The sequence below is a fragment of the Agelaius phoeniceus genome, chromosome 10 (assembly GCF_051311805.1).
Source record: "Agelaius phoeniceus isolate bAgePho1 chromosome 10, bAgePho1.hap1, whole genome shotgun sequence".
Classification (NCBI taxonomy): domain Eukaryota; kingdom Metazoa; phylum Chordata; class Aves; order Passeriformes; family Icteridae; genus Agelaius; species Agelaius phoeniceus.
In genome coordinates this window covers 26,848,647-26,875,168 of record NC_135274.1, presented here as the reverse complement: position 1 = coordinate 26,875,168, position 26,522 = coordinate 26,848,647, and the positions used below count along the sequence as shown (strand labels likewise).

General features: G+C 50.8%; 3 protein-coding genes across 4 annotated transcripts; all 3 read right to left on the bottom strand.

Moving 5' to 3' along the window:
• Positions 1–1,195: 1,195 nt before the first annotated feature.
• On the bottom strand, positions 1,196–7,295 carry CLRN1 (clarin 1). Its single transcript, XM_054639558.2, has 3 exons — positions 6,998–7,295; positions 3,897–4,076; positions 1,196–2,971 (listed from the first exon to the last, which is right to left on the bottom strand). Exons 1-3 carry the CDS (start codon positions 7,248–7,250, stop codon positions 2,706–2,708), a joined length of 699 nt encoding a protein of 232 aa, XP_054495533.2. The 5' UTR covers positions 7,251–7,295; the 3' UTR covers positions 1,196–2,705.
• A 6,670-nt stretch (positions 7,296–13,965) lies between these two features.
• Positions 13,966–17,429, bottom strand: GPR171 (G protein-coupled receptor 171). Its single transcript, XM_054639613.2, has 2 exons — positions 16,421–17,429; positions 13,966–15,144 (listed from the first exon to the last, which is right to left on the bottom strand). The coding sequence occupies exon 2, from the start codon at positions 15,093–15,095 to the stop codon at positions 14,061–14,063; it is 1,035 nt and encodes a 344-aa protein (XP_054495588.2). The 5' UTR covers positions 15,096–15,144; positions 16,421–17,429; the 3' UTR covers positions 13,966–14,060.
• A 182-nt stretch (positions 17,430–17,611) lies between these two features.
• Positions 17,612–25,430, bottom strand: P2RY14 (purinergic receptor P2Y14). Of its 2 annotated transcripts, XM_077183598.1 has the most exons (3): positions 25,318–25,430; positions 19,091–19,461; positions 17,614–18,802 (listed from the first exon to the last, which is right to left on the bottom strand). In XM_077183598.1, exons 2-3 carry the CDS (start codon positions 19,441–19,443, stop codon positions 18,430–18,432), a joined length of 726 nt encoding a protein of 241 aa, XP_077039713.1. In that variant the 5' UTR covers positions 19,444–19,461; positions 25,318–25,430; the 3' UTR covers positions 17,614–18,429. The 2 variants fall into 2 exon arrangements, with proteins under 2 accessions (XP_054495560.2, XP_077039713.1); XM_054639585.2 differs by having other exon boundaries at positions 17,612–19,461.
• Between the last annotated feature and the right edge of the window lie 1,092 nt (positions 25,431–26,522).

Below are 26,522 nucleotides of genomic sequence, written 5' to 3'. Positions count from 1 at the left end.
ACCCGGGGAAACTGAAGATTTCTCTCCATTTGCTGAGGTCAGAGATTCTGCTGGCGATCTCCTGCAGCGGTGCGGGCGCAGCGTGCCCGGCGCCCTGGTCACCCATGGCCCCGAGCGGAGCCGCGCTGGCCCTCGCTGCTCGCAGGCACCGACCCTCCCGCCCGCCGGGCCGTCAGAGAGCCCGGCAGCATCAATGTTTAATGATGCTTAATGATGTTTAGTGCCGCAGGAGCGGCTGCTCGGGGAATGCGGGGCCGGGAGCGGGGGCAGGAGCGGGGGCATTGTCCAGCATGGGCAGGAACGGGGCTGTTTCCCAAAGTGGGCCAGAGCAGGGGCATTGTCCAGCATGAGCAGGAACGGGGCTGTTTCCCAAAGCGGGGCAGAGTGGGGGCATTGTCCAGCATGGGCAGGAACGGGGCTGTTTCCCAAAGTGGGGCAGAGCAGGGGCATTGTCCAGCATGGGCAGGAACGGGGCTGTTTCCCAAAGTGGGGCAGAGCAGGGGCATTGTCCAGCATGGGCAGGAACGGGGCTGTTTCCCAAAGTGGGGCAGAGCAGGGGCATTGTCCAGCATGGGCAGGAACGGGGGCATTGTCCAGCATGGGCAGGAACGGGGCTATTTCCCGAATGGGGACATTGTCCAGCATGGGCAGGAACGGGGCTGTTTCCCAAAGTGGGGCAGAGTGGGGGCATTGTCCAGCATGGGCAGGAACGGGGCTGTTTCCCAAACGGGGGCATTGTCCAGCATGAGCAGGAACGGGGCTGTTTCCCAAAGTGGGGCAGAGTGGGGGCATTGTCCAGCACATGGCAGGACCAGGGGCATTTTCATGGATGCAAGGAGGTCCAGGGTCCATTCTGGGGCTCCCCCAGGGTCCTTCCTGGGGTTCCCTCAGGGTCCATGCTGGGGCTCCCTCACAGTTTGTGCTGGGCAGACCATACCTGCTCTTCCAGCGTGCCAAACCCACAAACATTGTCTTCATTTTATTTTAGCTGGTAAGAAGTTGTTGTTTGCCTCAGGAAGAGCGGGGCTGATCCTGGGGTGCCGGGTGGGATCTGGGGGTGGTCAGGCCGGGCTTTGGGCACAGGGACCCCTGTGAGGACTCCCAGACCCCAGGTTGGGGCTGCTCTTGCCTGCACAGTAAAGGAGTGGTTTTGGGTTTGCCGTGTAGTAAACAATACCATAAGATGCAACACAAATTATGCTTTAAGAATATACATTAACATTAGGAGGAATATGCATATGGTTTATGAAGAAAATGATGAAAAAAGCTGGGAGCTGTGCTGACTTGCAGAAGCCCTTCCACATTGATAAAATCCAGGGAGATGGGGAGGCAGAGCTACCTTGGGAAAGATGCAGCTGACAAACCTTTGCAACAACCCGGCAGTGTTTTGCCTTTCACAGTAAAAATACAAAAAATGACATCAAAGTCAGTAAGGCCTTGTGGGCTGGTAGATCCTGAAGCACAGAGGGCTGTGATACCTGAAACCTGGGTCTGATCTGCACCTGGGCACTGGGTGGATGCTGGCAGGGATTGCTCCTCACCCACAGCTGGGCGCAGCAGCCCCTGCAGATAAATGGGGCAGGGGCTCTCAGCCTCTGTTTGTTTCTGTGTCCTGTGAGGAGCAGCTCATCTCCAAGGCACCCAGGTAACCCACAGAGGCAGTGTTTGGTGGTGTGATGCTCTGCCTGGGGAAGCATCCTGTGCTTTAGCTGACTTGGGGCTGTCCAGGGGTGAGGGTTGGTGTGTCTGTCTGCTCTGGCTTCCCATGCCAGGCCCTCCCGTGTTTGTTCCTCAGTCCCTGCAGAGCTGCAGCCTGTCTGCCCTTCACCAGGGGTTCTGACAGGGTTTATTGGTACTGTTTGATGAGAATTTGCAGGGCTGTTCTCTGGAGGGGGCAGTGGAAGGTGGAGGTACCTGGGCTCAGTCCCATGGCTCTGCCCTGGGAAATGCCCTTTGCATTTCAAGCAAACCCCAGAGGGTTTGTTCAGCTCTGCCAAGCCTGGCTGCCTCCCTCAGGAGCAGCAGCAGATGTGGCATCTCCCCTGCATCTGCTGTGCTGTGTCAGCTTTGTCACCAAGCTGCAGCAGCTGCTGGGGAAACGAGGGCTCCCAGGACTTTGAGTTTGGAGTAGTTTGTTTTGTTAAAAGGAAAAACCCAGAGAGTTTCATGGAGATAAATGATGCTGTTGCCCTGCATGTGGAGCCAGATCGAAGTGCAGGAGTTAGGGCTGTGCCCCCTGAGCGCTGCAGCTGAGCTGGGGTCTGAGTGTGCTGGGCAGTGCCTGGGGGCTGTGCTGCCCCGTGCTGGGTGCCCCTGGCCCTGCTGCTCTGACGGGGTCACGGCTGCGTCCTTGCCTTCACCAGGGCTGAGGGCAGAGCTGCTGCTGGTCAGTGTGTGCTTCTACTGAACCCATTGATTGGACCTGCCAGATTCAGGGCAATCCTACTGAGATTCCTATTTTTCTTCATACCAGCCACTTTTTAAACAGTTTACAGGAAAAAAATGTTTTAGAGGGCTTTTCCATCCAGGCATCACCATACAGCACATCTTCTTTTGTTCACTGCTTACACCATATAAACACTTATTTGAAACTTTCCCTTTTTTTACCTTCTCTAGGACAATCATTCACAAGTTGGTACATCTGGTGGTTGTTGATGTAATAGTGACAAATTTCTTTGCTAGAAATGTTCTTAAATCCCATCATTTTAATACATCAAGTCAACTGCTCCTGTAATTGTCCCTGACTCTTTTGATTTTGAAAAGGGAAATTCAAATCCAGCAAATCGGATTAGCAGGGCGTTGAGGAAGTGCACCAGGGAGCAAACCAGGATGGTCCAGAAGGAATTTGCAAACTGCTCACTGTGAGTCTTGAATGTAAAAGTTCCCTCTTTGAAATTAGCAATTTTCTCTGAAAGGTGGTGGATCTTCACTTCTGAGGAGAAGAGAATCATGATGAGGCAGCCACAGGAACCTGGAAGGGAGGGGGAGATGCTCGTTACCTCAGGATCCCTCAGCTGTGCTGCACGATGTATGCTGCAGCCCAACACCACAGGGAGAATGTTTGTATGGCCACACCGCTTTAACAGGGATTATTTTTGGAATCCAAGCCAATGGCTATTGAAATGGGTAAGCTTTTCTAATTGAGTTTGGCTCAGGACCAGGAGTATTTAGCATGGCTGCTTTAGTGCCCTGAGCTAGTGAGGTGTCTGTGTTCATGTTCAGCTTTAAGTTGCTCATTGTCCCATTGAGCATGACGGAGCTGTCTGCATGCCTGAACATAAATCTGTACTGAAGTCCTCTGTGAAATGATGGTTGTCATGTGTAACACCTTGTAAAGCTGGGGTAAATCTGCCTGTCAGCCAGGCCAGCAGCCCAGGGAGCAGGTGTGTGGCTGTTTTCCCTGCATGGCAGTGGTTCTCCTCAGAGACCACGAGCTGCTGCCAGCCTCTGGCTGCTCAGCTCCCCTGTCCTTGGCAAGGCTGTGCTGCTCTGTGTGCTGGCCTTGCTCACGTTGTCTGGAACCCTCCTGTGGTGGAACCAGCTGCATCACTGGCATATTTTGGTTGCTTTCTGCCCCCTTTTCCTACTCTGGGGTGGCTGCTGGTTCTGACTGTGTGTGGGGTGTCAGTGATGCCAGCCCAGCTCTGGGTCGCTGGGGCCCTTCTGCCATGGCTCCTGCAGCTGCTTGCCCATTCCCATCCTGCCACCCACCCTTTTGTGGGGTTTCCCCAGTTTATCTCCCAACTTCAATTTGGAAAACATGTGTTTTGACGTGGCAGAGCCACCCGCCTTCCTGCCTGGCTTGCTTTTGCCAACTGAGAGCCAAAGCAGGCACAGTTTAGCCTGAGCAGTGGGTGATGCTGGCAGTGCCAGCCCCAGCCCAGCCTGGTACTCACAGGAGATGAAGCTCCACAGGTACAGCCCCACGGGGCCGTGCAGCGTCTCGTAGGGGCTGCCAAAAGCGTTGAACATGAAGAACCCTGCTCCCACCAGGGCAAAGACAATCAGTACTGTGCAGAAGAGAATGACACTGACATGGATACTCGCAGGGATAATTCTGAGCAAATCTGGAAAAACTGAAAACAAACAAACACAACATTATTATACACATTAGGCAAAGTTGTCTCTCATTAGGCAAAGTTGTCTCAAAGTTGTCGGGCCGGGGGTTCCTGCTCATTTGTGATAATTGTTTTGATGCTGCCCTTCTAAATGCAACCAGATGAAATAATTCACTAGAAATGGTTTTTCATGGATGTTTGGAGGCAGAAAAATTCTGTGGAACTCAGAGGCATGACTGGCCAGGAGGGAGAGAGACTAGCTCCAGGAAAAGCCTCTCCTCCCCTTCCTGAGGGTGCTCTTTGGTCCTGAATGTGAACAGCATCTTTTGGGGACAAACAAGGAAGCTGTGATTGAGGAGGCAGGTCTGGCACAAGGTGTCGCTGAGATCTCTTCCAGTGCCAGTGTTAGGGGCTGATTTCCCTTGGCTGAAGGCTTGGCCATCCCCTCTTCTCTGGGACTTGGACAATAAATCTTTCTTTACACTTTTTTCATTTATGTTCATGAGGTCCCACAAAGGGTTGTGACGTGGGAAAGGAAATTGTGCTGTGATTGTGGATGCACAAATTCAGGAATAATTTACTCTAAATATTTTAATGCAGTTTTTAAGCTACTGTTTCAAATTGTGGTCCTGTTTGTCTAGGACACAGCGATAGACATTCAGAGAGCAAGAGAGAATGATATTTAAAAATTCCTGTTTGTTCGGCAAAAAGGAGGTGTTTTGGAAGGAACTGTGAAATATACTTCACTGTTCCTGATCTATGGGGGCATGACTAAAGTGAGGCAATAATGCCTGGTGCTGTTTTGCTGTAATGTGTGGAGAATAAAGCAGCCTCACATCAATTACTCCTCCGTGTAAAGTTTGTACCAGCAAACTGCTCTGCAGCTCCACGCAGGAGCACAGGGCAGCAGGTAATGAGGTACCAAATGCATTTATCCCCCTGACTAAATGAAAGGGAAATCAATGAAATGAATGTCTCGTGGAGTTCAGCCAGGCCCAGTGCAAGGCGCTGCCTGTGGGGTTGCCAGGGCAGTCCCAGCACAAAGCCCGGCTGGTGGGACCGTGCTGGGAGCTGCCCCAGGAGAAGGACGGGGGGCGCTGGGGGGAGAGGAGCTCCCCGTGCTTGGGCCAGGGGCTCTGGCACCCAGAACCTGCCCTGGGCTGAGCCCCAGCGGGGCAGGGGGGATTCTGCCCCTCTGCCCTGCTCAGGGAGGCAGAGCAGCCCCTCAATGTCCAAACAAGACAGAGCTGCTGAGTGAGCCCAGAGGGGCCAGGCTGGACCTCTGAGCCCCTTCCAGTGCTTCCCTCTGCAGGATTCCTACAGGGAATAGCATCAGTTCCTGTGACAGTATCTGATGCTTTGGGAAAACATGCAAAACTCTGTATTTAATAATGCAATTTCGTATGGTTCGTTTTAAGAAAACAAGTTGTGGCATGGTATTGAATCCTCCCCTGGGCACCTGCGTCTACAGCTGATTCTGTTATTAACATTTTATATGTGATGTATTGGGAAAAATTACTTCCAGAAGCAATGTTGTCTTGAAAGTAAAGCATTCCTTCATGGTCCTGAATGAACCCTTGTGTGCTGTGCATGGCAGAGACCTTTAGAAAATGAACCATTGACCTAGAAACTGATGGGAATGAGTGGGAACAAATGGAGCAGAAGTTTTCCCCAGCTGAACTGGGTTTGCTGGCAGAGCAAATTCATATTACAATTAAAAGACATGCAGTGGTCAGAGGGGAGCACTTAATGGGAACAAGCACAGAACTAAATCACGTAGCCTATTTTCCATCTGTGTTCTCCTCAGGCGTGCTGAGGTGCAGTGAGTGCATTGAGCTATGGCTGTGTATTTTATAAGTTTGTCCTGCTTTCTGGAATGCTCCTGGTGAGCTTCCAAGGTACTGAGGTGATGGGAGGGGATCAGCATCCTGTCCCCAGTGCTCTCTGGGGTGAATGCTCCTGACCCCTCACAGCTGTCACTGACTGAACCTGAGTGTCAGTCCCAGAGCTGCTGGCAGCTGGACCTGCCCTGGCTCATAACTGTCACCTACAGCAATCCAAATCCTCTGAAAATACAGCCACGGTGCAAGAACTGCACACTGGGATGGCACACAAAGCAATCAACAGGGAACTTCAGCAGTATAAACAGAATAGTGATGGAATTTAGAGAGAGCAAATACTAATACTATATCAAATTAACTTGGTTTACTATTTTTGGAAAATGTTGTATAGTAAATAATTTCTGGTACCTAGTCTGGCAACCTTCCCTTGCATTAAATAACAGGTGTAAGCAATTCACGTGTGCTGTTGTAGCAGAATGATTGTGATCTGTGTGCTGTAGTAACTTCAGGGGAGGTATTGCACACACAGCAACTGGCTTTTACTGCCTGTTCTGCCTGCTGCTGGATACAATTGTGTCTCACTTCATAATTCTCTCATTGATCTTCTTATCCTTGAAGATTAATAGGTTATGAATGTAAAGTGAAGCCATTACTAATAGTTTGACACTCTGTGTCAGGTACCGAGTCAGCCAGCATTCCCCAGACAGCCTCCCCCAATCCTTCTTCCAATTACTGCCACAGATTGCAAACTTTTGGGCTGCTTTGTTTCTCAATAGCAGCCAGTGCCCCAGCTCTTTCCTGAGGTTCTTGCTGGTTTAGCTCATTCTTCTTGACAGCACAGAGGTAATGTTGTAATGCTGGCACACAGAGGAAGATGACAGAGATTAATTAACCCCCCAAATAGTCTTTTTAAAGAAATAGCATAAATCTCTCGGGAGGTGGCTACCCGTGTAACTGCAGTAATTGAAGACATGAGGCAGGCAGTATCAGTACCATAAATAAGTTACTGACCCTGGCGATCAGCGCAGGCCGGGGGCTGCGGGCTCGGTGTCCCGCCGGCCCCGCGGTGTGGGCAGCTCGATGGCCGCGGGTACTCACATGAGAACTGGGAGGCTCTGCCCCCGAGCCCGCACTGCCGCACCCGCTGCCCGGAGAAGAGCCCGTACTGGATGTCGCCGATGAACTTGTGCAGCTCGGGGCCGCTGGCGTTGACGAGCAGCGCTCCGGTGCTGCAGAGGATGGAGCCCCTGACCCAGAGCTGGCTGCCCACGGCCGCCGCCGTGCCCAGCGCGCAGGCCAGGCTCAGCAGCCCGGCCGTGCAGAAGAGCAGCCTCTTGTGCTGCGGCGGCATGCTTCACTGCGCTGCAGGACGGGCTGCGTGCGGCGCTGCAGCGCCCGGCCGGCCCCTGCCCGGCTGAGGGAGGGAGCTCTGAGGGCTCTTCTGCCCCGTGCCCGTCCGCACAGCCCGCAGATGTGCCAGTGCACCCCCTGTCACTCGATAGGGAGGGTTTAGGATGACAGATCTCTGTAATTTGATGAGTGCTCTGCTCGTCCCAGCCCCCGGGCAGCGGATGAGTTGGGGGTTCAGGCGATGAGCTTGGCTGCTCTATCTGATTGTCTGCTCTCCATAAAGAAAGCTTCCAGAGGGTTTATTTTTGCAGGTTTTCTTCTAAAGGTAGTAATGCTGAGCTGCTCTCTTGTATATTTTGGTTGTTTTGTTTTCTTGGTTTTGGGATTTGGTTTTTCTTTTTTTCCATCTGGGTGTATTTCTTTTTTGCTGTTTTTTAAGGTAATGCCCAGGTACCATACAGCGCCCTGCCAAGCTGGAGGCCCCACTTCAGTATCCAGTTGCATTTGGGCACTCGCTTTCCGTGTCAGGGTGTTCTCTGGCAGGGGCCGTGTGTCTGTTATGCACACTGCAGTGTGCAGGATGCTCGGCAAACTGTTCAGACCAGGTTTCAGATATACACAAATAGGTTTTCTCTTACAACTTGACAGAAGGCCCAGCCCACCCTGAGGCTCAGGAACGTGGGGCTCCTGTGTCTCACGTCCTGCTGCTGCTGCTGGGCTCCTGCCTTGCTCCTCTCTCGGGCCGGGGCACGGCGGCCCCTGGAGCGCGGCCAGGGCGAGTTCCAGGGCACCGCCGGTGCCACAGCACACACAGGGCCGGGGCTTTCTCTGAATCACATCAGCTGACTGGTATGCACACGCTCTGCAGGTGGTTCAAGAATGTTATATCATCTGGGCTCAAAGACTGAGTCTGGTGAACTATGGAGGTGCAGAGTGCTGGATGGATGGTGCCTGTGCGTTTTGACATTTGAACTTCCAAAGCCCCAGGTAATGGTTTGGAAGGGACCTTAAATATTGTCCAGTTCCATCCTCCTGCCATGGTCAGGGAACCCACACATCCACCTCACCAGTGCAGGTTCAGGTGTCACCTGCTGGGCAGGCTGTGGTGAGCACCTGGCAGCCCTGCCCTGGTCCGGGGGATGAGGGGAGGGCATTGCCGGGGCCTCGGGCAGGGTGCCGGGGCCTCGGGCAGGGTGCCGGGGCCTCGGGCAGGGTGCCGGGGCCTCGGGCAGGGTGCCGGGGCCTCGGGCAGGGTGCCGGGGCCTCGGGCAGGGTGCCGGGGCCTCGGGCAGGTTCCCGGGGCCTCGGGCAGGGTGCCGGGGCCTCGGGCAGGGTGCCGGGGCCTCGGGCAGGGTGCCGGGGCCTCGGGCAGGTTCCCGGGGCCTCGGGCAGGTTCCCGGGGCCTCGGGCAGGGTGCCGGGGCCTCGGGCAGGGTGCCGGGGCCTCGGGCAGGGTGCCGGGGCCTCGGGCAGGGTGCCGGGGCCTCGGGCAGGTTCCCGGGGCCCCGGGCAGGTTCCCGGGGCCCCGGGCATGGTACCGGAGCTCGGGCAGGGTGCCGGGGCTGCCCAGCCGCCCCACGGCCGCTGGATGTCGGGCGCTCCCCGCGCTGCGGGGATGTCACCACGCGCGGTGCTGTTTGTCTTCTTTTTGTCTCCTGTTTCCTTCCCCTTCATAAACTTCTGCTTTCCCCTGGCAGAGGAGGCCCCAAGTCACGAGGTTGCATACGCTGTTTTCAGCCGGCAGCTCACGTAAGCCTTAAGGATTTTTTTTTGTAAATAGGATGTCCACAGCTAGGACATCTGCCTAGTGACGTTGTTGTTGTTAAAAATGTTCTTTGAAGGACAGCTGTCCGCTGCCCGTGTTTTGATGTAAGCCCAAGTGAAGCATGTTTGGAACCTATTTCCTGTCTGTTTTTCCAGTTTTAGTATCTTGGTTTGAGCCTTTACCATGGATCATGCGTGTTTTAGTGGTGGGCTTGCAGTGCTGTCCTAATGGTTTGATGCGATGCTCTTAGAAGCCTTTTCCAACTGGAATGATTCTGTGATTCTGTCCCAGCTGGCTCTTGTGAGGCAGGTTTCCATACAGGCAAGGGGCTCCCAGCAGGACTGGGTACAACCCAAACCCAGCACTTGGTGTAGCTGACAGAGGCTCAGCTCCTTGTTCATGAGGTTTCAAATAATGATAGCAGCTGTTGAAGTGTTTTGGTGGGAAGGTCTGATGGCCCATAAAGATGTAACATCACAATGAATACAGGAACAGGGTTGCTGCCTGGTGAATGTGGCCATGTGCACTGAGCCATGAAGGACCTCTCATTCCTGGTTCTCTTTGACTTGTGTGGGTTCCTCAGGAGATTTGCCTGAGTAGGGGGACTCAAAATATAGAAACCTATTCTGTGTCATAAAGCAGTAAATTCACTTTCTTTTTAGATGGGATTGCAGAGAAAACTACTGACCTTACTTCTGGCCACAAGCATTTTCCATGTGACATTTCCTCAACTCAAATCATCTCTTGTGCACAGCTCCAGAATGATTTTCACAGTGGTGATTATTGTCAAGGGGTAAATCCAGTAAACAGTTTGTATTGCTACTGTACAGTTTTCAGTTGGAATAAATTGTATTACACCAGTCCAGACTGGAACACCTGTGACTCATCTGCAGCCCCAGCTGGGCAAGGAATCCCTGTGAGGGCAGGAGTTGATTTGGGCAGGAGCAGAGTCCTCAGAATGGTGATCTGGAGAATGCAGTAGTGACAATGACTTTCTCATGTCTGTAACAACTCCTCTGTGAGTTCACCTGTCATTTTCCTAGGGCTTAAACCCACTCAAATTTCCCCTAACACTTGAACTACATGTATTCTATTATCTGTCATAGTCTGTCACAGCTGCCGCCATGGAAGGGAACTGAGAATGAATGGTTTTTTCACATCTTTAATCCATTTTAAGGTGTTTAGAATGGTTGGTGAAACCTGATCTTGTCAGTCTCCTGTGTAGCAAAATACAGCCTGGTTAAGTATAGCTCAAAATACCCCCCAGCAGTGGGGGGATCCCTGGTAATGCAGCTTGGTGGCAGGATTTTCTAGCCAGTGTGCAGTAGTGAATGTGATGCGACGGAAGGGAGTGATTGATGTTTTTAAGGATTGATGTTGAATTTCTTGAAATCACTATGTAGAATCCCGGAACTCCATGGATATTTATGCACTTAGGTCTCTGCTTCTAAGGCTTAGGGCTCTGTACTTGTATTTAGTCTTGTTCTGATGTTGTCTTTGAAGTCCGTCTGAATTCTTATGATGCCAAGAAATGTTTTTCACTTTTTTCACAGAGTGAGAAAGTCCTGTTTTGAATGTGGTTCTCAGGAATGGGGCCTGTGACAAATGCAGAGAGTTGATATTTGTCTTTCTGAGATCACTTTTCTGGAAATGACACAGACAAACAAAACTCCCCACCCCACTGTGGGAAAGGAGCTCTGACAGGTCTTGAAATCACAGAGCTTCAATTTAACATTTGTAACTACATTTGTGAGAGACCCAAATCGGAGTGTGCTGGGCTGCCTGACAGGAAAGAGAGACAAGATGAGCAAAATAATATCTGCAGAATCAGTCTGTTTCCCCAAGCACTGAGGAAGTGGAGCATGTTCTGAACAGTCTTGTAATAGTTTTAATAATGCAGTTAGCATTCCTTCGGTTGCTCAAATTGCTTAGTTACCTGTCCGGGTGTTTTCATCCTTAGCTGTTCTAGCAAATCCAACACCAGGTTCCTGCTCGTCTAAAGGAGTTAAAGTACAGAATCTCTCTGGAATGAAAAAATTTATTCTGTGACTTGAATAACTGACAGTGACCTTGAGAGGAGCACACAGCTTCACGTCTGCTTTTCCTTGTGACCCTGCTGCTGCTCTCTGGGGCAGCAGTTTGAGCCCCTCTGGCACAGGGTCTGTGCTTTTCCAGGCCAGAGTAGCTGCAGTGCAAGACCCCAGATCAGACAAACCCAGAGCCTGGTTAATCCAAGAGGCTGATGCATCCTGAGTGTGTGTAAAGGTGGTGCTGGGAGGGAAAAAGCCCTGAGGTACAGCCTTTGTCACACAGGAAGCCTTTGTGTGGCTCCACATTTGTTATTTCCAGTCAAAAGTGAAATGACCTGTTTGATGGTCAGACCCTTCAGCTTCTCTTGTCTCAGCTGCTGCCAGGGCCCTGAGTTCCAGGAACACCCAGAGTGGGAATGGCTCTGGCTGTGCCCAACAGAAGCCTGCATCAGTGGAGAGCAGAGTCTTTTGGGTGTTCTGCATTGTCTTCAGAAATCTGTAGCATCCCTGTTCTGTTGGTAGCTGACTGATCTCACCACAGCAGTGGTGATGCCATCGTGTTGCTTTATTTGGGTAAGAGAAAAGCATTTCCCCTCCTCCCTGCACGGCCCTGCCCCAGCTGTGTGTGTGTGTGCACAGCAGCCTTGCTCAGCACAAACTTGTGTTCTGTTTTCCTGAGGGGGGAAGCTGGGACACCTGTGAAGCAGGAGCTTCCATGCCCTTGGGTCTGTAATTCCCAATCACTCTGAGGGAAGTGTTCACTTGCTGGGGGTGCTGTGCTTGGCTCCAGCCCTTGCGGTGGCCACTGCTCTCTGTAGCTTCCATTGATCTTGGGGAAAGCAGGAAAATCACATCTCTTTAGTTTGCAGGTTGGTGTTTTGTAGTCTTCAGAGATGGTGGCCAGCTTGGGAGGGACAAGTGAGAACAGCAGAGCACACAGGGAAAAAGGACTGGAAATAAGCACATTACATCCCTTTACTGCTCTGTAAATGCAGGGGTCTAAAGACACATGGTGTTTCTTTAAAATGTCAGAAATAAAATGGGGCTTTTGGGGAGTTTTTCAACCTTGGCTATCTGACAGATAACATCTTTAGAGTCAGGGGGTGTTTTGTTGTGTTTACTGTAATGTGTCAGTGTGATACAAGTCGCAGCCTGGAAACAGACAGGAGGGCTGGAAGAATGAGTGTGTGAATCCTGTGTGGTGAGTGGACTGGAGCCTCTGTGGGTACACTGCTCCTCTTCCTCTTGCTTCACAAAACCAGTGAAGGATGATGTGCTTTGTGAGCAACTTTATCATAAGGTAAAATTTTGACTTGAGTATCAGCAATATGAAAACTGGGGATGTGAAATCTTTCTCTCTTTGGCTTCTAGCTTATATTTCATATGAAATTGTAAAGAAAGCAAATGTGTGCAAGTGACAGCAATGTGTGCATTGGAAGCCCAAAGCACAGCTCATTTGGCTTTTCCTCCTGCAGGGCTGCAGGCTGTTGGGTCAGAGCAGCTCGTGGGCTGTGTGAGTGAGGTGGTTTCTCTGTCCTGCCCTGCACAGGCAGCCCCAAACGATGAGGCCATGGTGATGCTGCTCTGTGAGCTGTAGGAGCTCTGGGAAGCACAGGGCCATGGCTTTGTTCCATCTGTAATTTACATAGACAAGAGAACTCTCCTTTTGTATTCACAGTGGTCCTAGAAGTTGCTTTCTGATCAGTAAGCCAAAATGATTAAATAAAACACCTTAGAACTAACCGAACTAGTTAACAGGAAAAGCCTGTCATTCTAGAGTGAGTCTGGACTTGATGCAGAGGTAAGAGAGTCACACGTGTGGTGGCCTCATATGCAAATGCTGGGGATATTGTGTGCATTTGTGTATAGAAATGTGGTGAATCTGAAGTCCTGGATAAAAAGAAATGATGGGTCTTACACTTCTTATCTTCCTTTTACAATTCACTTGAATTTTCTGCAATAACATGCTGTTAGCTTTTCTCATATTCATTGAGGCAGCAGCAGGGAGAGACAGTGGAATTTGGCAAGAAGAAGAAATTTATTAATGAAGCCTGCACATGTGGTGTAAGCAGATACAATAATTTTTAATCAGTGCAGTTTAAAATCCCTTTTTGGAGTAAATAATGCCCTCTGAAATGCTTTTTGATTAATCTTGTCAAACCTGCTTTGCAGCTGCAGAACTGCTGTTTAGTAATTTCTTCACTTGATAGCACCCAGTCCTTTAATATAGTAAATGCGCAATATTTAACTTAGTAAAGGTGGGTCCAGGTGTCTTCCATAAATAATCCCAGGGTATATTTGAGTCTGAACGTGTATTCTCACGCGTTGCTGATGCCTGGTGGGTATTCACTGTTCTTTGAGCTGTTGGTGAAGGCATTTCTGGAGGCTGTGTGTGCTCGGGGTGCTGTGTGAGCGGTCACACAGCGAGAGGTGCTCCTTGCTGGTGTTTTCCTCCTGCCTGGGCTCATCAGAAGTGCTGCCAGCAGTGCTGCCACAGCTGCAGTCCCCCAGCAGCTGCCAGTGATGCAGGTGGGCTCTGCTCTGCTGCTGTTTCATGGGCAGGGCTGCAGCTCTGCCCTTGGCTCTGCTGCTGTTTCACGGGCAGGGCTGCAGCTCTGCCCTTGGCTCTGCTGCTGTTTCACGGGCAGGGCTGCAGCTCTGCCCTTGGCTCTGCTGCTGTTTCACAGGCAGGGCTGCAGGGCTGCTCTTGGCTCTGCTGCTGTTCCACGGGCAGGGCTGCAGCTCTGCCCTTGGCTCTGCTGCTGTTTCACAGGCAGGGCTGCAGCTCTGCCCTTGGCTCTGCTGCTGTTTCATGGGCAGGGCTGCAGGGCTGCCCTTGGCTCTGCTGCTGTTCTACAGGCAGGGCTGCCCTTGGCTCTGCTGCTGTTTCACAGGCAGGGCTGCAGTTCTGCCCTTGGCTCTGCTGCTGTTTCACGGGCAGGGCTGCAGTTCTGCCCTTGGCTCTGCTGCTGTTTCACGGGCAGGGCTGCAGCTCTGCCCTTGGCTCTGCTGCTGTTTCACGGGCAGGGCTGCAGCTCTGCCCTTGGCTCTGCTGCTGTTTCACGGGCAGGGCTGCAGGGCTGCTCTTGGCTCTGCTGTGCTGTCTCTGTGGCTGTGAGCGCCTTTGTCTCCTTGGGGGCTGCGAAGGTCTCAGTGAATTTCAGCCTGAAGGCCTTGGACAGGTGGTAGTAGAGCACGGGGTCGAGGCAGAGGTTCGAGACGGCGAAGAGCAGCGTGGCCTCCTTGGCCTTGAAGAGCACCCGTCGCAGGGGGCAGCTGGCGCTGGCGCTGCCCTGGCTCAGCGTGTAGGGGATGCGCACGGCGTGGTAGGGCACGAAGCACAGCAGGTAGGCCCCTGTCACCAGCAGGATGTGTGCCAGCGCCTGCCGCGCGCGCCCGCCCTGCTCCCCGTGCTCCCCGCGCCCGTGCCGGCGCAGCTGCCGCACCGCCAGGCAGTTGGAGATCAGAATCACCGCCGAGGAGTTCAGGAATATCGCCGTGCAGATGAAGTTGGTGAACACGTGCCAGTCCCTCCCGAATTTAGTTTTGAAGTCGATGCACCCCACGCCCGGCCGCTCCTCGATGTGCTTGATGGGAATGGCCATGTTGGGCACGGTGATGAGCAGAACCATGGCCCACACCACCGCACACAGGGTCTTGGCAAAGCCAGGCTCCTGGATGCGGTAGATCTTGGAGCTGTGCATCAGCTGCAGGCAGCGATCCATGCTCACAAATCCCAGAAATATGATTGATAAATACATGTTCAGATAGATGAAGCAGGCCGTGACTTGGCAGTGGAATATTCTCAGATTCCAGGATGCAATTCCTAGGTCAACAATAATCTTCACTGGCAGTGTCAAAGTCAGCAGGAAATCTGCAGTGAGGAGGTTGATCAAGTAGATGCTCATGCACTTCTGTTTCTGGTCCTTCTGTGTGAATGCCCACAGTGCAAAACAGCTTCCAATAATTCCCATAAGAAAAATCAAGTAGTAAAAATAGGTAAAAGGTTCCATTTCTTCGTAGAGGTGACATTCAGAAATGTTGCTTGACATTGTAAACTCCTTGTGTGAGTTGGTTTTGCTGACAGGAGATATCACAGACCTACAAAAGAACCAAGAGGACATCAATGACATCAGCCTTTCCTCAGCAACAGCAGCTATTCTCTTAGAATTTTGATTAATTCTAAAAAAAAATAGAGTTAGGAAGAAATATTTTTCTCTCTCTTCATGATGCTTCCCAAATATTCAGGAGAGTTTTGTTCTCATGCTGGAAGAATTAGGAGTGTATTCAGATTTGTTTCTGAAAGAATAGAGCCTTCTGAGCACCATTTCCACTACAGCAGCTTTTCTGGCAGTGTTTGGTTCAGCATCCTCCTCCAGTCAGAATGCTAGAGAAAAAGGTTTGAATCTATTTAAGCATCTGGTTAATAATAATCATACTGAAACATCATAACCTTTGAAGGATTGAAGCTATGCCTGGAAAAAAAAAGTAGTATTTGTAGCATCCCCTTTCTGTAAAAATGCATTGGGAGTTCTGAGGGAATGCACTGCCCAACCAATATACAGATATATCCGATGGGTGAGCAAATGATCCTCATCAGCCTTTAGGCTGCAAACTGCTCTCCATTCCTGCTTGAACAGAGAGCTTGTATTTTTATGAAGCCTTTAGGAAAAGCACATTTTGAAAGAAGCAGATAATAGATAATTTTGCTCGTTTCTTTTGTAGGCTTCAGTAGAAAAGGAAAGTAGAAAATTTTGTTCCTAATTTAAGTAAATACCACTCAAAGACTGAGGGGTTTTTGTTTGTTTGCTGCACTGTGTCAGCCTGCTACAGAGAATGGCTGTGGGAAAGGCTGTTCTTTGAATTTCTTGGAACCAACACATTTATGCCTTGAGTAGCATCAGACTGCAACACTTCTATTTCTATATACTGCACAGAATACTTTATACAACATGAGAGAACTACTGCACACGTAATTTAGTCTGTTAAATTGTATCCAGATTTGCATATTTTGTAAAGCAAAATGATTGCAGATCCTCCAGCGGTTTAAGATGTTGGAGAAAGCAGCCTGGTCCTTGCAGCTGGCTCTGTGCAGGTGTCCCTGTGCTGAGAAGGGGTTGAAGTGGCTCTGGGTGGGGCAGGCAGCGCTGCTGGTGGCTGGGCTGAGGCTGCACGGCTGGGAGAGCCCAGCTTGGCCCTGTCCCTTGTGGGCAGGGACACCCAGCACGCCCAGCCCTGGGGGCTGTGAGCAGTGCCAGGGCTGCTGCCCAGCCAGGGCCTTGCCAAAAGCTGAGCCCAGCCTCTGGCAGCTGGATTTTGGGCTGTCCATCCATGGAGACCTGAACAGGCTGTACAGACAGGGACTGAGGCCACCTACCTGTGCTGGTGGCCAGGGCTGTCCTGAGCATGGTCTGCAGAGCTCTGGTGTCCCCGAGGGCTGCTCTCCTCCCGGGCTGGTGTGTGACCTGCTGCCCAGGCTGCTCTGCGGGCCCAGACGGGGCTGTGGTTTCCAGAGGGGCTGACTGACGCAGTTAAACCCGGCGTTCAAGCAGCTGAATCACGTGGGGATTACCCAGAAGAGCAGTGACAGAAAGAAATAAGCACTCATGGAGCTGCCCCGAGCCCTCGCTTTCCTGTTCTGGGGAGAGGTGTGTGGGGGCTGTATCTGTGTGGCATCAGTTCCTTTGCTTCTGTTTTCGTAAGTCTGGAACTCTCCTTCCCCCCGTTCCCCACGTGTATCTCACATTTAAAATCCACCTGAAATCAGGACTTTGCAATGTTGCTGCTCCTCAAGGTTCTGGCGATCTCATGGTGTTTGTTTTAGAGTTACACCTTGCCTGGCAGGTTTGAAGACACCTTGGGGTGTTCTGCTGATTGCAATGAACATTCTCAATATTTGGATATTTTACAAGGACTATTAAAGTAACATGGCATATTAGGGAAGTCAGGGAAATTTTTATTTTTTGTTTGGTTGGTTTGGGAAACTATGAGAAAAGCTCTGACCTGTGCTGGGGGTGAGGTGCTGACAGTAATACTGAAACTCCAGCTGGTGGCCCTGGGTTGTAATTGAGAATCCACAGGAATTTACAAACCCTGCACCAGAGCTGTGTGGAGGAACAGATGAAGAATGTCTGGTTCTAGGTTTAGTCATGAACTGAAAGTTCAGACCATATTTGTCAAAATGTTTGCAAAGCTTAATAATTGGAGTGATCCCGTGTCCAGCTGCAAGCAAACATCGACTCATTTTGTAGTGTTCTGCTCAGGCAAAGCTGATTTCCTATACTTGTAGGGGTTTTTTAAGGCCAAACTGCAGCAGTGGCAGTTGTTTCTGTCTGTGTGTCTCTGTCAGTCACTCTGCCCTTTTCTGCTGAGTCAGTTTACAGATCAGGGAACTTTTCCAGGTCTAAAAAGACAAAGTGATGGTTCAATGAACCTTTACTGTGTAATGGTCTGCCCTTCCTGCAGAAGTGTTACGGGAAGAGAGCAGATCTTGGAATGTGAGTAATTCCCCGAGTGTGGGAGCAGCTGGCTTGGGCTGTCTGACCCCAGCTTGATGTGCTGGGAAAACACCGAATTTTTAAAAATTTTTCACCCTTAGATCTGTTTGGACTAAGACAAAAAGCAGTGGCAGAAAGGTATTTATATTTCTATAGCTTCTTTATTAAGTAAAATGAAGACAATCAGCTCCAGAGCCACTCTCAGAAAGCTTTAGTGGATACTTTAGGCCCTGGTATGTTTTTCCTGTACAATAATAAAATCAATTTTAAAAAAGCTGCTCTGAAAAATAAAGTTATAACAGAGATTATATTTGTATAGAGCAGGTCGGTGGCTTTCAGCTGTTATCTTGGTACAGACAGAAATGCTTTACTGCTGTGTAAAAATCACGGGAAAGCCAGCAAACCATTCATTCTGGATTTCAATGTACCTGAGTTTTTACACAGCTGTATCTGTGTGCTCCCAGCTGGCTCCGTGGTGTTCTTGCCTCTTGTTGCGGCAGCACTGAGGGAGTTGCTGCAGTTTGGTGTGGACATGTTTCTGTTCATGGAAATCCAGATAAGAAGATTGGTGTGGTTTTGGGTCTGTTGGATGGTGCTGTCAGAGACCCACGGCCTGGAGCTGCAGAATGTGCTGTTCCAGGCTCTCCTCTCTGTGTTTCTGAGATCCAGATGGGTCGTGTCACACCCCAATGCCATCAGGGCATCAGCTGGAGCAGCACACAGTGAATATGTTGGCACATGCAATACTGGGTTTAGGCAGAGAAGCAGCACCTGGCGTTTTGCTGAACCCCTCTCCTGCTTGTTGCTGGTTGTCATGTGCTCTGTTTCTTTGGGACATTTGTGTTCATGAATAACTTCCTGAAATGTGCATTATTGTGGAGACACGAACCTACACTATGTTTATGCTTTCCGGAAGTGTATTTGATCTTCTGGATTTAGAAATTTCAACGTCACTTGAAGCTTTCAGCTTGAGATGCAGTTTTTGATACAGCTTTTCTCTAAAGGGGAGGCAGAGGAAAAAATAAATAATGGGGTCAAGGCAGACATTTGCTGCAGACAGCACCAGAGTGAACTCCTTGGCGTAGAACAGCGATTTTTGGGACTGGCAGGTGAACTGGGAGCTGGTCTGGCTCAAGGTGTATGGGGTCCTGCAGAGGTGGTAGGGCACAAAGCAAATGACAAACACGAACATGATGGTGAATATGTTCCGGCTGGTTTTTCTCTTGGCCGTGTCTGAGCTCCTCCGGAATTTTTTGTAAGAGCTGTATATTTTTTTGGATATAGAAGTGTAAAATATGATTAGCAGGAAAAAAACAATCCAGAAAATCCCTGTGCAAATGTAAGTTGTTGCTTTGTGCCACTGTCTGCCAAGCTCGCTTTTAAGACCTATACATTTTGTGGAGTAATTGTCCTTAGTGATTTCATTAGTTAAAATCATATTTGGAAATGACATAATCATTAGTAACAGCCATATGATTACAGAGACCACCTTGCTGTAGTTAACTGTGTGAACAAAGGAGGTGAACAAAGGCTTCACGATTTTGTAGTACCTGTCAAAGCCTATGAGGCCAAAGAAGGTGATCCCGATGTACATGTTCATGTAGAACACGACTGCAGAGTACCTGCACACGAACAGGCTGAGCTCGGCAGGTGCAATTCCTGAGTCAGCAAGGATTTTGAAAGGAAAGGTCAGGCTCATCAGGAGGTCGGCCACAGCGATGTTCTTGAGATAGACAATAAAGCTCTTGGTGCTGGACACGTAGAGGAAGACCCAGGCTGCCAGGGCGTTGAGCGAGAGCCCTGCAAGGAAGATGAGGCAGTAGAGCAGCGGGATGACCGTGGTGGTGATCACCGTGCTGTGGCTGCAGTTGTTTCCCGAGGAGCTGCTGCTGGAGTTGAGCATCTTGCAGTATCCTCATTCCTAGAAGCAGAAAAAGAGTGTCTGAGCAGGACAGGGTGGCGCTGGGCTTTCTGCTACCTGCTCTGAGCTTTCTGCCCTCACTTCCAAGCAAGCTCGGTGTGCCTCAGAAACAGCCACGTTCCACACCTCATCATTCCCAGCAGGGAATGGAGAGGATTTTCTGAGCAGTGCCATCTCACTTTCTGTTGATGTTCCGTGTTGTTGCTTTGAACAGAGGATGCATTTCCTTCTCTGTTTGACTTTAACCTGTTGCCTTCCAGCCCAGGGCTGCCCCTTTCCTGCAGGCATGAGCCCCCATGCTGCGAGATGGGACTGACCCATGGCAATCTGGTGACTCAGGGTTAATGAGATGTGTTTTTTAAACATTAAATGTGGATTTTTAACATTGATTTGCCATGAAACATGAGGGATATGAATATTCCTGGTCAAAATGTTCTGTAAAATCTCCTGTTAGTCAAGGCTGGAGATGCCCAGCTATGGCAATATATCCCAGTGCTCCCTTGCAAGGAACTTGCATGTGCAGCTGGCAGAGTTCACTTTAAAATTCCAGCAGGCCAGCAGTGTGTCTGTGTTAGTTTGTAATGTGAGAGTTTGAGCTGGCTTCTCAAGTCAGTCAGATTTACATTTTAAAGAATCTCCAAGAAGAAATCACATCTGTTGTCTGCTTTTCTTTGCCAGAATGTTTGTGGGGGTGGATTATCCTCTGTGGGGAGGGCAGAACAAATATAGATATAATTATAATGCTGCTGTGTTTGGCAAGTGAAACCCTGGGCAACTGGAAAATATGTGCCTTGGAGCTGGGAAAAACCCACCTTGTCTTTTAGAAAATAACAAATTTCCTTTTATCCCCATTCTGAGTCAGTAGCTGATGTCTCTGTGGAGTAGGTTGGAGCCTGAATGCAACCTTGCAATAGCTAGAAATTGACATTTTTTCTCAAATAGGTGAAATGGTCTCCTTTGGTGTGTTTGTTTTCTGTACCTCTTGCAGATGGTGTGAAGGCTGATCAGCTTAGGTGTGTTCTGGAGCATGGGGTGGGTGTGTTACCCTGAGCACACCCAGAGCCTGCACTGAACCTCGTCCTGCTCATTATCCTGACAGAGCAGCAGCTCTCCTCCTTTGTCATCAAGGCATTTGGTTTTGTTTGGCTGGGGTTCTAAATGATAAAGATGGTTTGGAGAGTAGGTATTACACTACCACATGTACAGGTGTGTTAGAGCTGGGAGGTTATGAGGGTAGAGCTTGGGGTGATGCTGCTGAAATCAGAAGCATCTTCTGGAACAGCACTAATAGCAAATGGCATTTTAATTTAAATAGTAACACACTGTATTTAGGAACTGTTCTCTCCTGCTGTGTTCCTGTTCCCTTTCTCCCTCCAGGCTGTCTCAGCAGGACCCTCTCTCTGCACGTGGTGGGTTAAGAACTTGCTCCTTCTCTGCAGGGTTTTCTACAGCCAAGAACCCCCAGGTGGGTCTTTCTGTGCTTGGACTTGGGGGTAGGTATTAAATTGTTTAGAAGTTCATGAAGTGTGAGGCATCATACAACAAAGGATTATTTCAGAACTGTATGAGTAGAGATTGGACATCAGATCTTTGTGATGTCCACTGCGTCTGTGCAGCCCAGGGGACACCCTGGACAAGTTTTACATCTGATACCAGCAGACTGACCAACTGGCTGCCACTGAGAGGGGCCACAGGCCAGGCTCTGTCCATCTTTCCCTGCCATTGGCACGTCCTTACCCCCCCTCAGCTGCCTGCTGCGGGGCTTTGCTGAGGGTCTGGAGCACTGTCCGTCCCCAGGCACGGGGCTCTGCTCTTGCTGGGACAGCTGTGGGAGAGGCAGACACAGCCCTGTGTCCTGGCAGAGCACACCTGCGCTGCTGAGGGGCACAGCACAGCACTGAGCAGTGCTCAGACATGGCTGCAGGTCCCTCAGGAGACCTTCAGACAGGGCTGGGGACAGACATGGAGCAGCCGTGCTCAAGCTAAAGCCTGTCACTGCCTGGGAAAGGCAGGAGGCTCCGGTGTCCCCTGCTGAGCATCACAGCTCAGTGCTCTTGGCCGGTTTTATCTGTTCTTTGTGTCACCTTGTCACACTGCTCCTTTTGGAGGGTCTTGTCCTGCTGCTGTCATTAGTTCAGCACTGACAGCAAACGCTGTCACCTTCCTGCCTGTCCCCTCTGTCACTTGGGGGCCCAGAGTGGCTCCTGCAGTGGCAAAGGGAACATGCTAGCATTTAGGAGTCTGTGCCATTTGGGAGGGTGGCACGCAGCCTTTTGTACTCAAGCAGCTGTTCTTGTTTGAATGCTTGGGCCAGCATAAAGTACATTGATTCTGTGTGAATAATGTCAGCTAGTTGTGCAAAGCCAGCAAACTTGATTCACCATATGACCAAGATGGATTGGGTAAAATATAAAAAAGTTCTGAACTTTCTCAGTGTGTAAATCGTGTTGTCTTGGCACAACACACCAAAGGGAAGCTGCATAAACCATTAGAAGTGCTCTGTCTCTTCTGAGGTCAGTCCTGTGCTGTCCCCTGTGACTCTTCCACAGTAGCATTAAGGCAATTCTTGACTTCTGTGACATGACTGTCAAGTTTCAAAGTTCACCCTGCTTTACTAAACATAAGAATAATATTTATAAGTTGTTTTTTAATTTATTTACCCTGGCTTTACCAGAGGTTGTGTTGTTCCAAGTACACATTTTAGCTATTTATGGAAACGAATGCAGCTGTTTAATAAATATGTAATACAGTTACTGGGTCAGGAACTGGTGACAGTGGTCACTATTGCCAGAACTCTTTTTGAATTGCAAAATGGAGGTAATCAGGGGAGGCTATCAGGCTGGATGGCACCTCTGATGTTAGGAGGAAGCTGGAGGAGGAAGAGGCACAACACACACCACAGCCATTGCAAGTTGTGCTGAGTGTGCTAAAAGAAGAACCTTATTTTAAGCTTTTCTCTCTAATGTGGTAGGAATGTTGGTGCTGGTGGAACTTGCTGTGTGATGCAGTGGGAAACTGCTGTGGGTGTCCCTGTGGGGCAGGGGAGGGTGAGGCTCAGGGGCTGGGGGAGCCTCCTCCCCAAACACCAGGACACTTCCCGGCCTCAGGGTGGTCAGGGCTGCTCTGAGCCTCCTCTGTGTCCCCAGAGAGGAGCCCAGCCTGGGGGTGTGTGCCAGGGGGAGACACGCAGGGCTCTGGCCAGGAATTGCCACTCTGCTCTGGAGGGCACTGCTCACAGTGACTGTGGGGATATGTTGGTGCATTGGACTCGTTGCGAGTTTGCCAAGAGACTAAAATTTTGTTATTTACTGTTCTTATTATGACATTTGTCATAGGGCAATGTCTGGGCTTTAATACTTAGGAGAATAAAAGTATGCAAAATAATGGGATATTTTAGCCTCTGGAAATGGCATGTTGGATGGTAGCTGTTCTTGTTTTGTGTAGAATGTAGTGGAGGAAAACGGGATGAATGCTGGAATTAGGATGGCAGAAAGAATAGGTGGCATTCCTGTTGCAGGAGGCAGTGAGGGAGGGGATGTGCCCTGGTGAACGTGGGATGAGTTAGGAGGGCAGAAGAAAGAGGTGGTGTTCCCATTGCAGCTAGGGAGGATCTGCTGTGGGTCAGGCAGGGGCCCTCCTCCAGCAGGGCTGAGGGCAGCATTGGGGCAGGGCTGAGGGCAGCATTGGGGCAGGGCTGCGGGCAGCATTGGGGCAGGGCTGAGGGCAGCATTGGGGCAGGGCTGAGGGCAGCATTGGGGCAGGGCTGCGGGCAGCATTGGGGCAGGGCTGAGGGCAGCAGCGATGCAGGGCTGAGGGCAGCATTGGGGCAGGGCTGAGGGCAGCATTGGGGCAGGGCTGAGGGCAGCAGCAGTGCAGGGCTGAGGGCAGCAGCCAGGCAGGGCTCAGGGCAGCCGGGCAGGGCTGTGGGCTGAGGGCAGCAGCAGTGCAGGGCTCAGGGCAGGGCTGCAGGCAGCAGTGCAGGGCTGAGGGCAGCATTGGGGCAGGGCTGAGGGCAGCAGCGGTGCAGGGCTGCAGCAGCGGTGCAGGGCTGAGGGCAGCAGTGGGGCAGGGCTCAGGGCAGGGCTGCAGGCAGCAGTGCAGGGCTGCAGGCAGCAGTGCAGGGCTCAGGGCAGCAGTGACCAGTGCTGTGTCTCGCCCTTGCCCTCCAGCTCCTGCTGTCTGGCCCCCTCAGGTGTGCTGTGCAAGGACAGAGGACACAGAGCCGTGCCTCTCCTCAGCTGCTCCCTGTGGCAGGGGCTGAGGACAGAGCGTGTCCTGTGGTGTGGCCCTGGTGACACGGGGTGTGCTCTGTCTGTGCTGCTGGCAGAAATGGGAAGGACAGGTGGGGCTGCCTCTGCCCACGTTAGCAGGACATCCCCCTTGTGATCCCAGAAGGCCAAATCCGGGATGCTGTGGTGAGGAGGGGCAGTGGGTGACCACAGTGTGGCATCAGGGAGATCAACACTGTTATGGCATCCATGATGTTCCCCTGGCACCTGCAGAGCTGCTGGTGCTCTGAAGGACACGGGGAGGGAGCCAGCAGGTGCACACAGAGGGGGAGATAAGGTTCTGTATTTCCATTACAGCCACGGCTCCTCTGGGTGCAGTGTCAGGACACCTCAAGGGCAGAACTGTGCTTCTGTCTGGCAAAAACCACCAGTGACTGTTTCATTTCTTCTTCCTGTCCAGCAGTCTCTGTGCTCTTTGGTATCTGAAATTCAACAGCTTTGTCTTCCTCATCAGCTAAATTTTTCATTCTCTTTTTATTTCTGATTTTTAGACAAGAGTATGCATTATTCTGAGCACGCTTTTAACCTTAAAAGATTGTAGACTGTGATGTATTTGTGCAAACCCTGATACTTGGAAACTTGGGCAATGCTTTGAGCTCTTCACACACAACATAATTTTCAGGTCTAATTCAAATACTCAGTTTTTTAAATTAAGTCTCAAAATTCCTCCACTGAGATCCTTCCTATCTCACATCAATTATCATACTGGAATTAGGGAGTGGTGGATGAGAGGAAATGTTAGGTCAGGTAAGAGTAGCTTAAAAAGTTAACAATAATAACAATAATAATTACAATAGATTGTAATGAAGGAAAATAACAAGGAGAGAGATAAACCCCAAGAAAAACAAGTGGGTCAGCTTTCCTGGCATGCCCTCCTGCACTGGCAGGGCATGAGAAGCTGCACCTGACTTGGTGCAAGCCCTGCTCATCAACAGCTAAACCATCAGGGTTCATTGGAGAACCATCGCTCTCATCCCAAACCCAAACACATTTCTGTACCAGCTACTGGGAGAAAATTAACTCTATCCCAGCTAAAACCAGAGCCCTGGGTCAGTAAAACATTTTAGAGATTATTAGTTGCATTGTCCTAAAACTGGGTTTTTTAAAGTAGTAAAATGTGGCTCAGAAAGTTTTTCCCTTTAATATTATATTTTAATGGTAGTATTTGTCATTCAAATATTTTATTTTAAATTCTATTTTCTGATGATTTAAGCTATGTTTTTCATATAGTTATATGTTCTCAGTCATAAATTAAAACAAAACTAGTTGCTTAAGAAAAATATCTTTTTAAGGCAGACAAGAAGAATCCTTGCCTGCCGGTTCTCTGTCTGCTGGCACAGCTAGAGTCTGCTCCATAGCTGAAACAGTCGTTTCTGTAGTTAGCTAGTTAGTTAGTTAAAACTGCTCGTTTGTGTTATTAGTTGTTAGGGGTTTGCAGAACGCGCGGACGCTCGCCTTATTTGCCAATTTAAAAAGTAAAATTGCGGTGGCAGTTACTTAAAAATACCCGAGGGTGCTGGAGAGCGTTTGCAGGGGACGGGAGCGGGTGATGGAGGCAGCGACTCACCTGGGCAGCAGCGCGGGATGGCTGCGCGGTCCCTGCAGCGCCGCTCCGACAGCCGGGGCGCGGGGCTGGGCGGGGATCGCTCCGGGAGCCGCTCCGGGGATGGATCGGTCGGGGAGCCCCTGCCGGGGATGGATCGATCGGGGATGGATCGGTCCGGGAGCCGCTGCCGGGGATGGATCGGTCCGGGAGCCGCTGCCGGGGATGGATCGATCGGGGATGGATCGATCGGGGATGGATCGATCGGGGAGCCGCTCCCGGTCCTGCCGCGCGGAGCCGCTCCCGGTCCTGCCGCGCGGAGCCGCTCCCGGGGAGCCGCAGCCGCTCCTGCCCGCCCGCCGTGCCCGCGCCCCGCCGCTGCCCCCAGCGCAGCCCTGCGAGGATTCCGGAGCAAAAGGGGAAGGGCTGGCGAGCCGGGCCGTGCCCCTGCCCCTGCCCCTGGGCCGTGCCCCTCTCTGGCCGTGGCCCGGCTCCCGGCCCGCAGCTGTCCCGGCTGCAGAGCAGCGCCCGGCGGCTTTCGGGACAGACGCAAGTGCAGCTGGCACAGCAGCCAGAGGGCTGGACTGCCGGGCTGGAGTTTGCTTTTCCTAAACTGTTCCCAGGGCTGGCTGCGACCTTTGCTGTGACGCATCCTGCCCCGAGAGCCGCGGCTCTGTGCTTGGGAGGTTTGAACCGGAGCCATGGGCTGGGAGATGGACTCTGGGGATACGTGATGGATCTTTGGTGTTTGGCTGTTTCCTTTCTCTTCTTTTTTGTGCTATTCTTTTCTTTTAAGCTTAAACACCTACTTGGCTTCCTCCCTTCCCGTTCCTCCCAAAAATTTTCTGTGAGGCTTTGAAATCAAGCACAGAATTAGTGGAAATGTATGGTAATAGAAGAGCTAATATCTTCTCTGTGGAAGTAGGAAAGGAGTATATTCTGAGAGAGAGCTGAGGTTCGGGGAGATAGATAAATCGAGGTTTAAATGTTTATTTAAACACTGTGAAATATGTACATTGTGTACCTTAGAACAAGTAAACATTTAGTGCAGGACTTGAGCTCTGCTTGACAGTGTGTCACCTAAACCCTACAGAAAATACCCAATTCCTCATGGACTTTGCTTCTGTGAGGGTTTATCTGTGTAGAATGAGGGCCTAAAGGCACAGGGAAACACATGTACCTTCTCCCTGAGTGTTGCTGCCATATCCACATCCTTTACATGGGGCCAC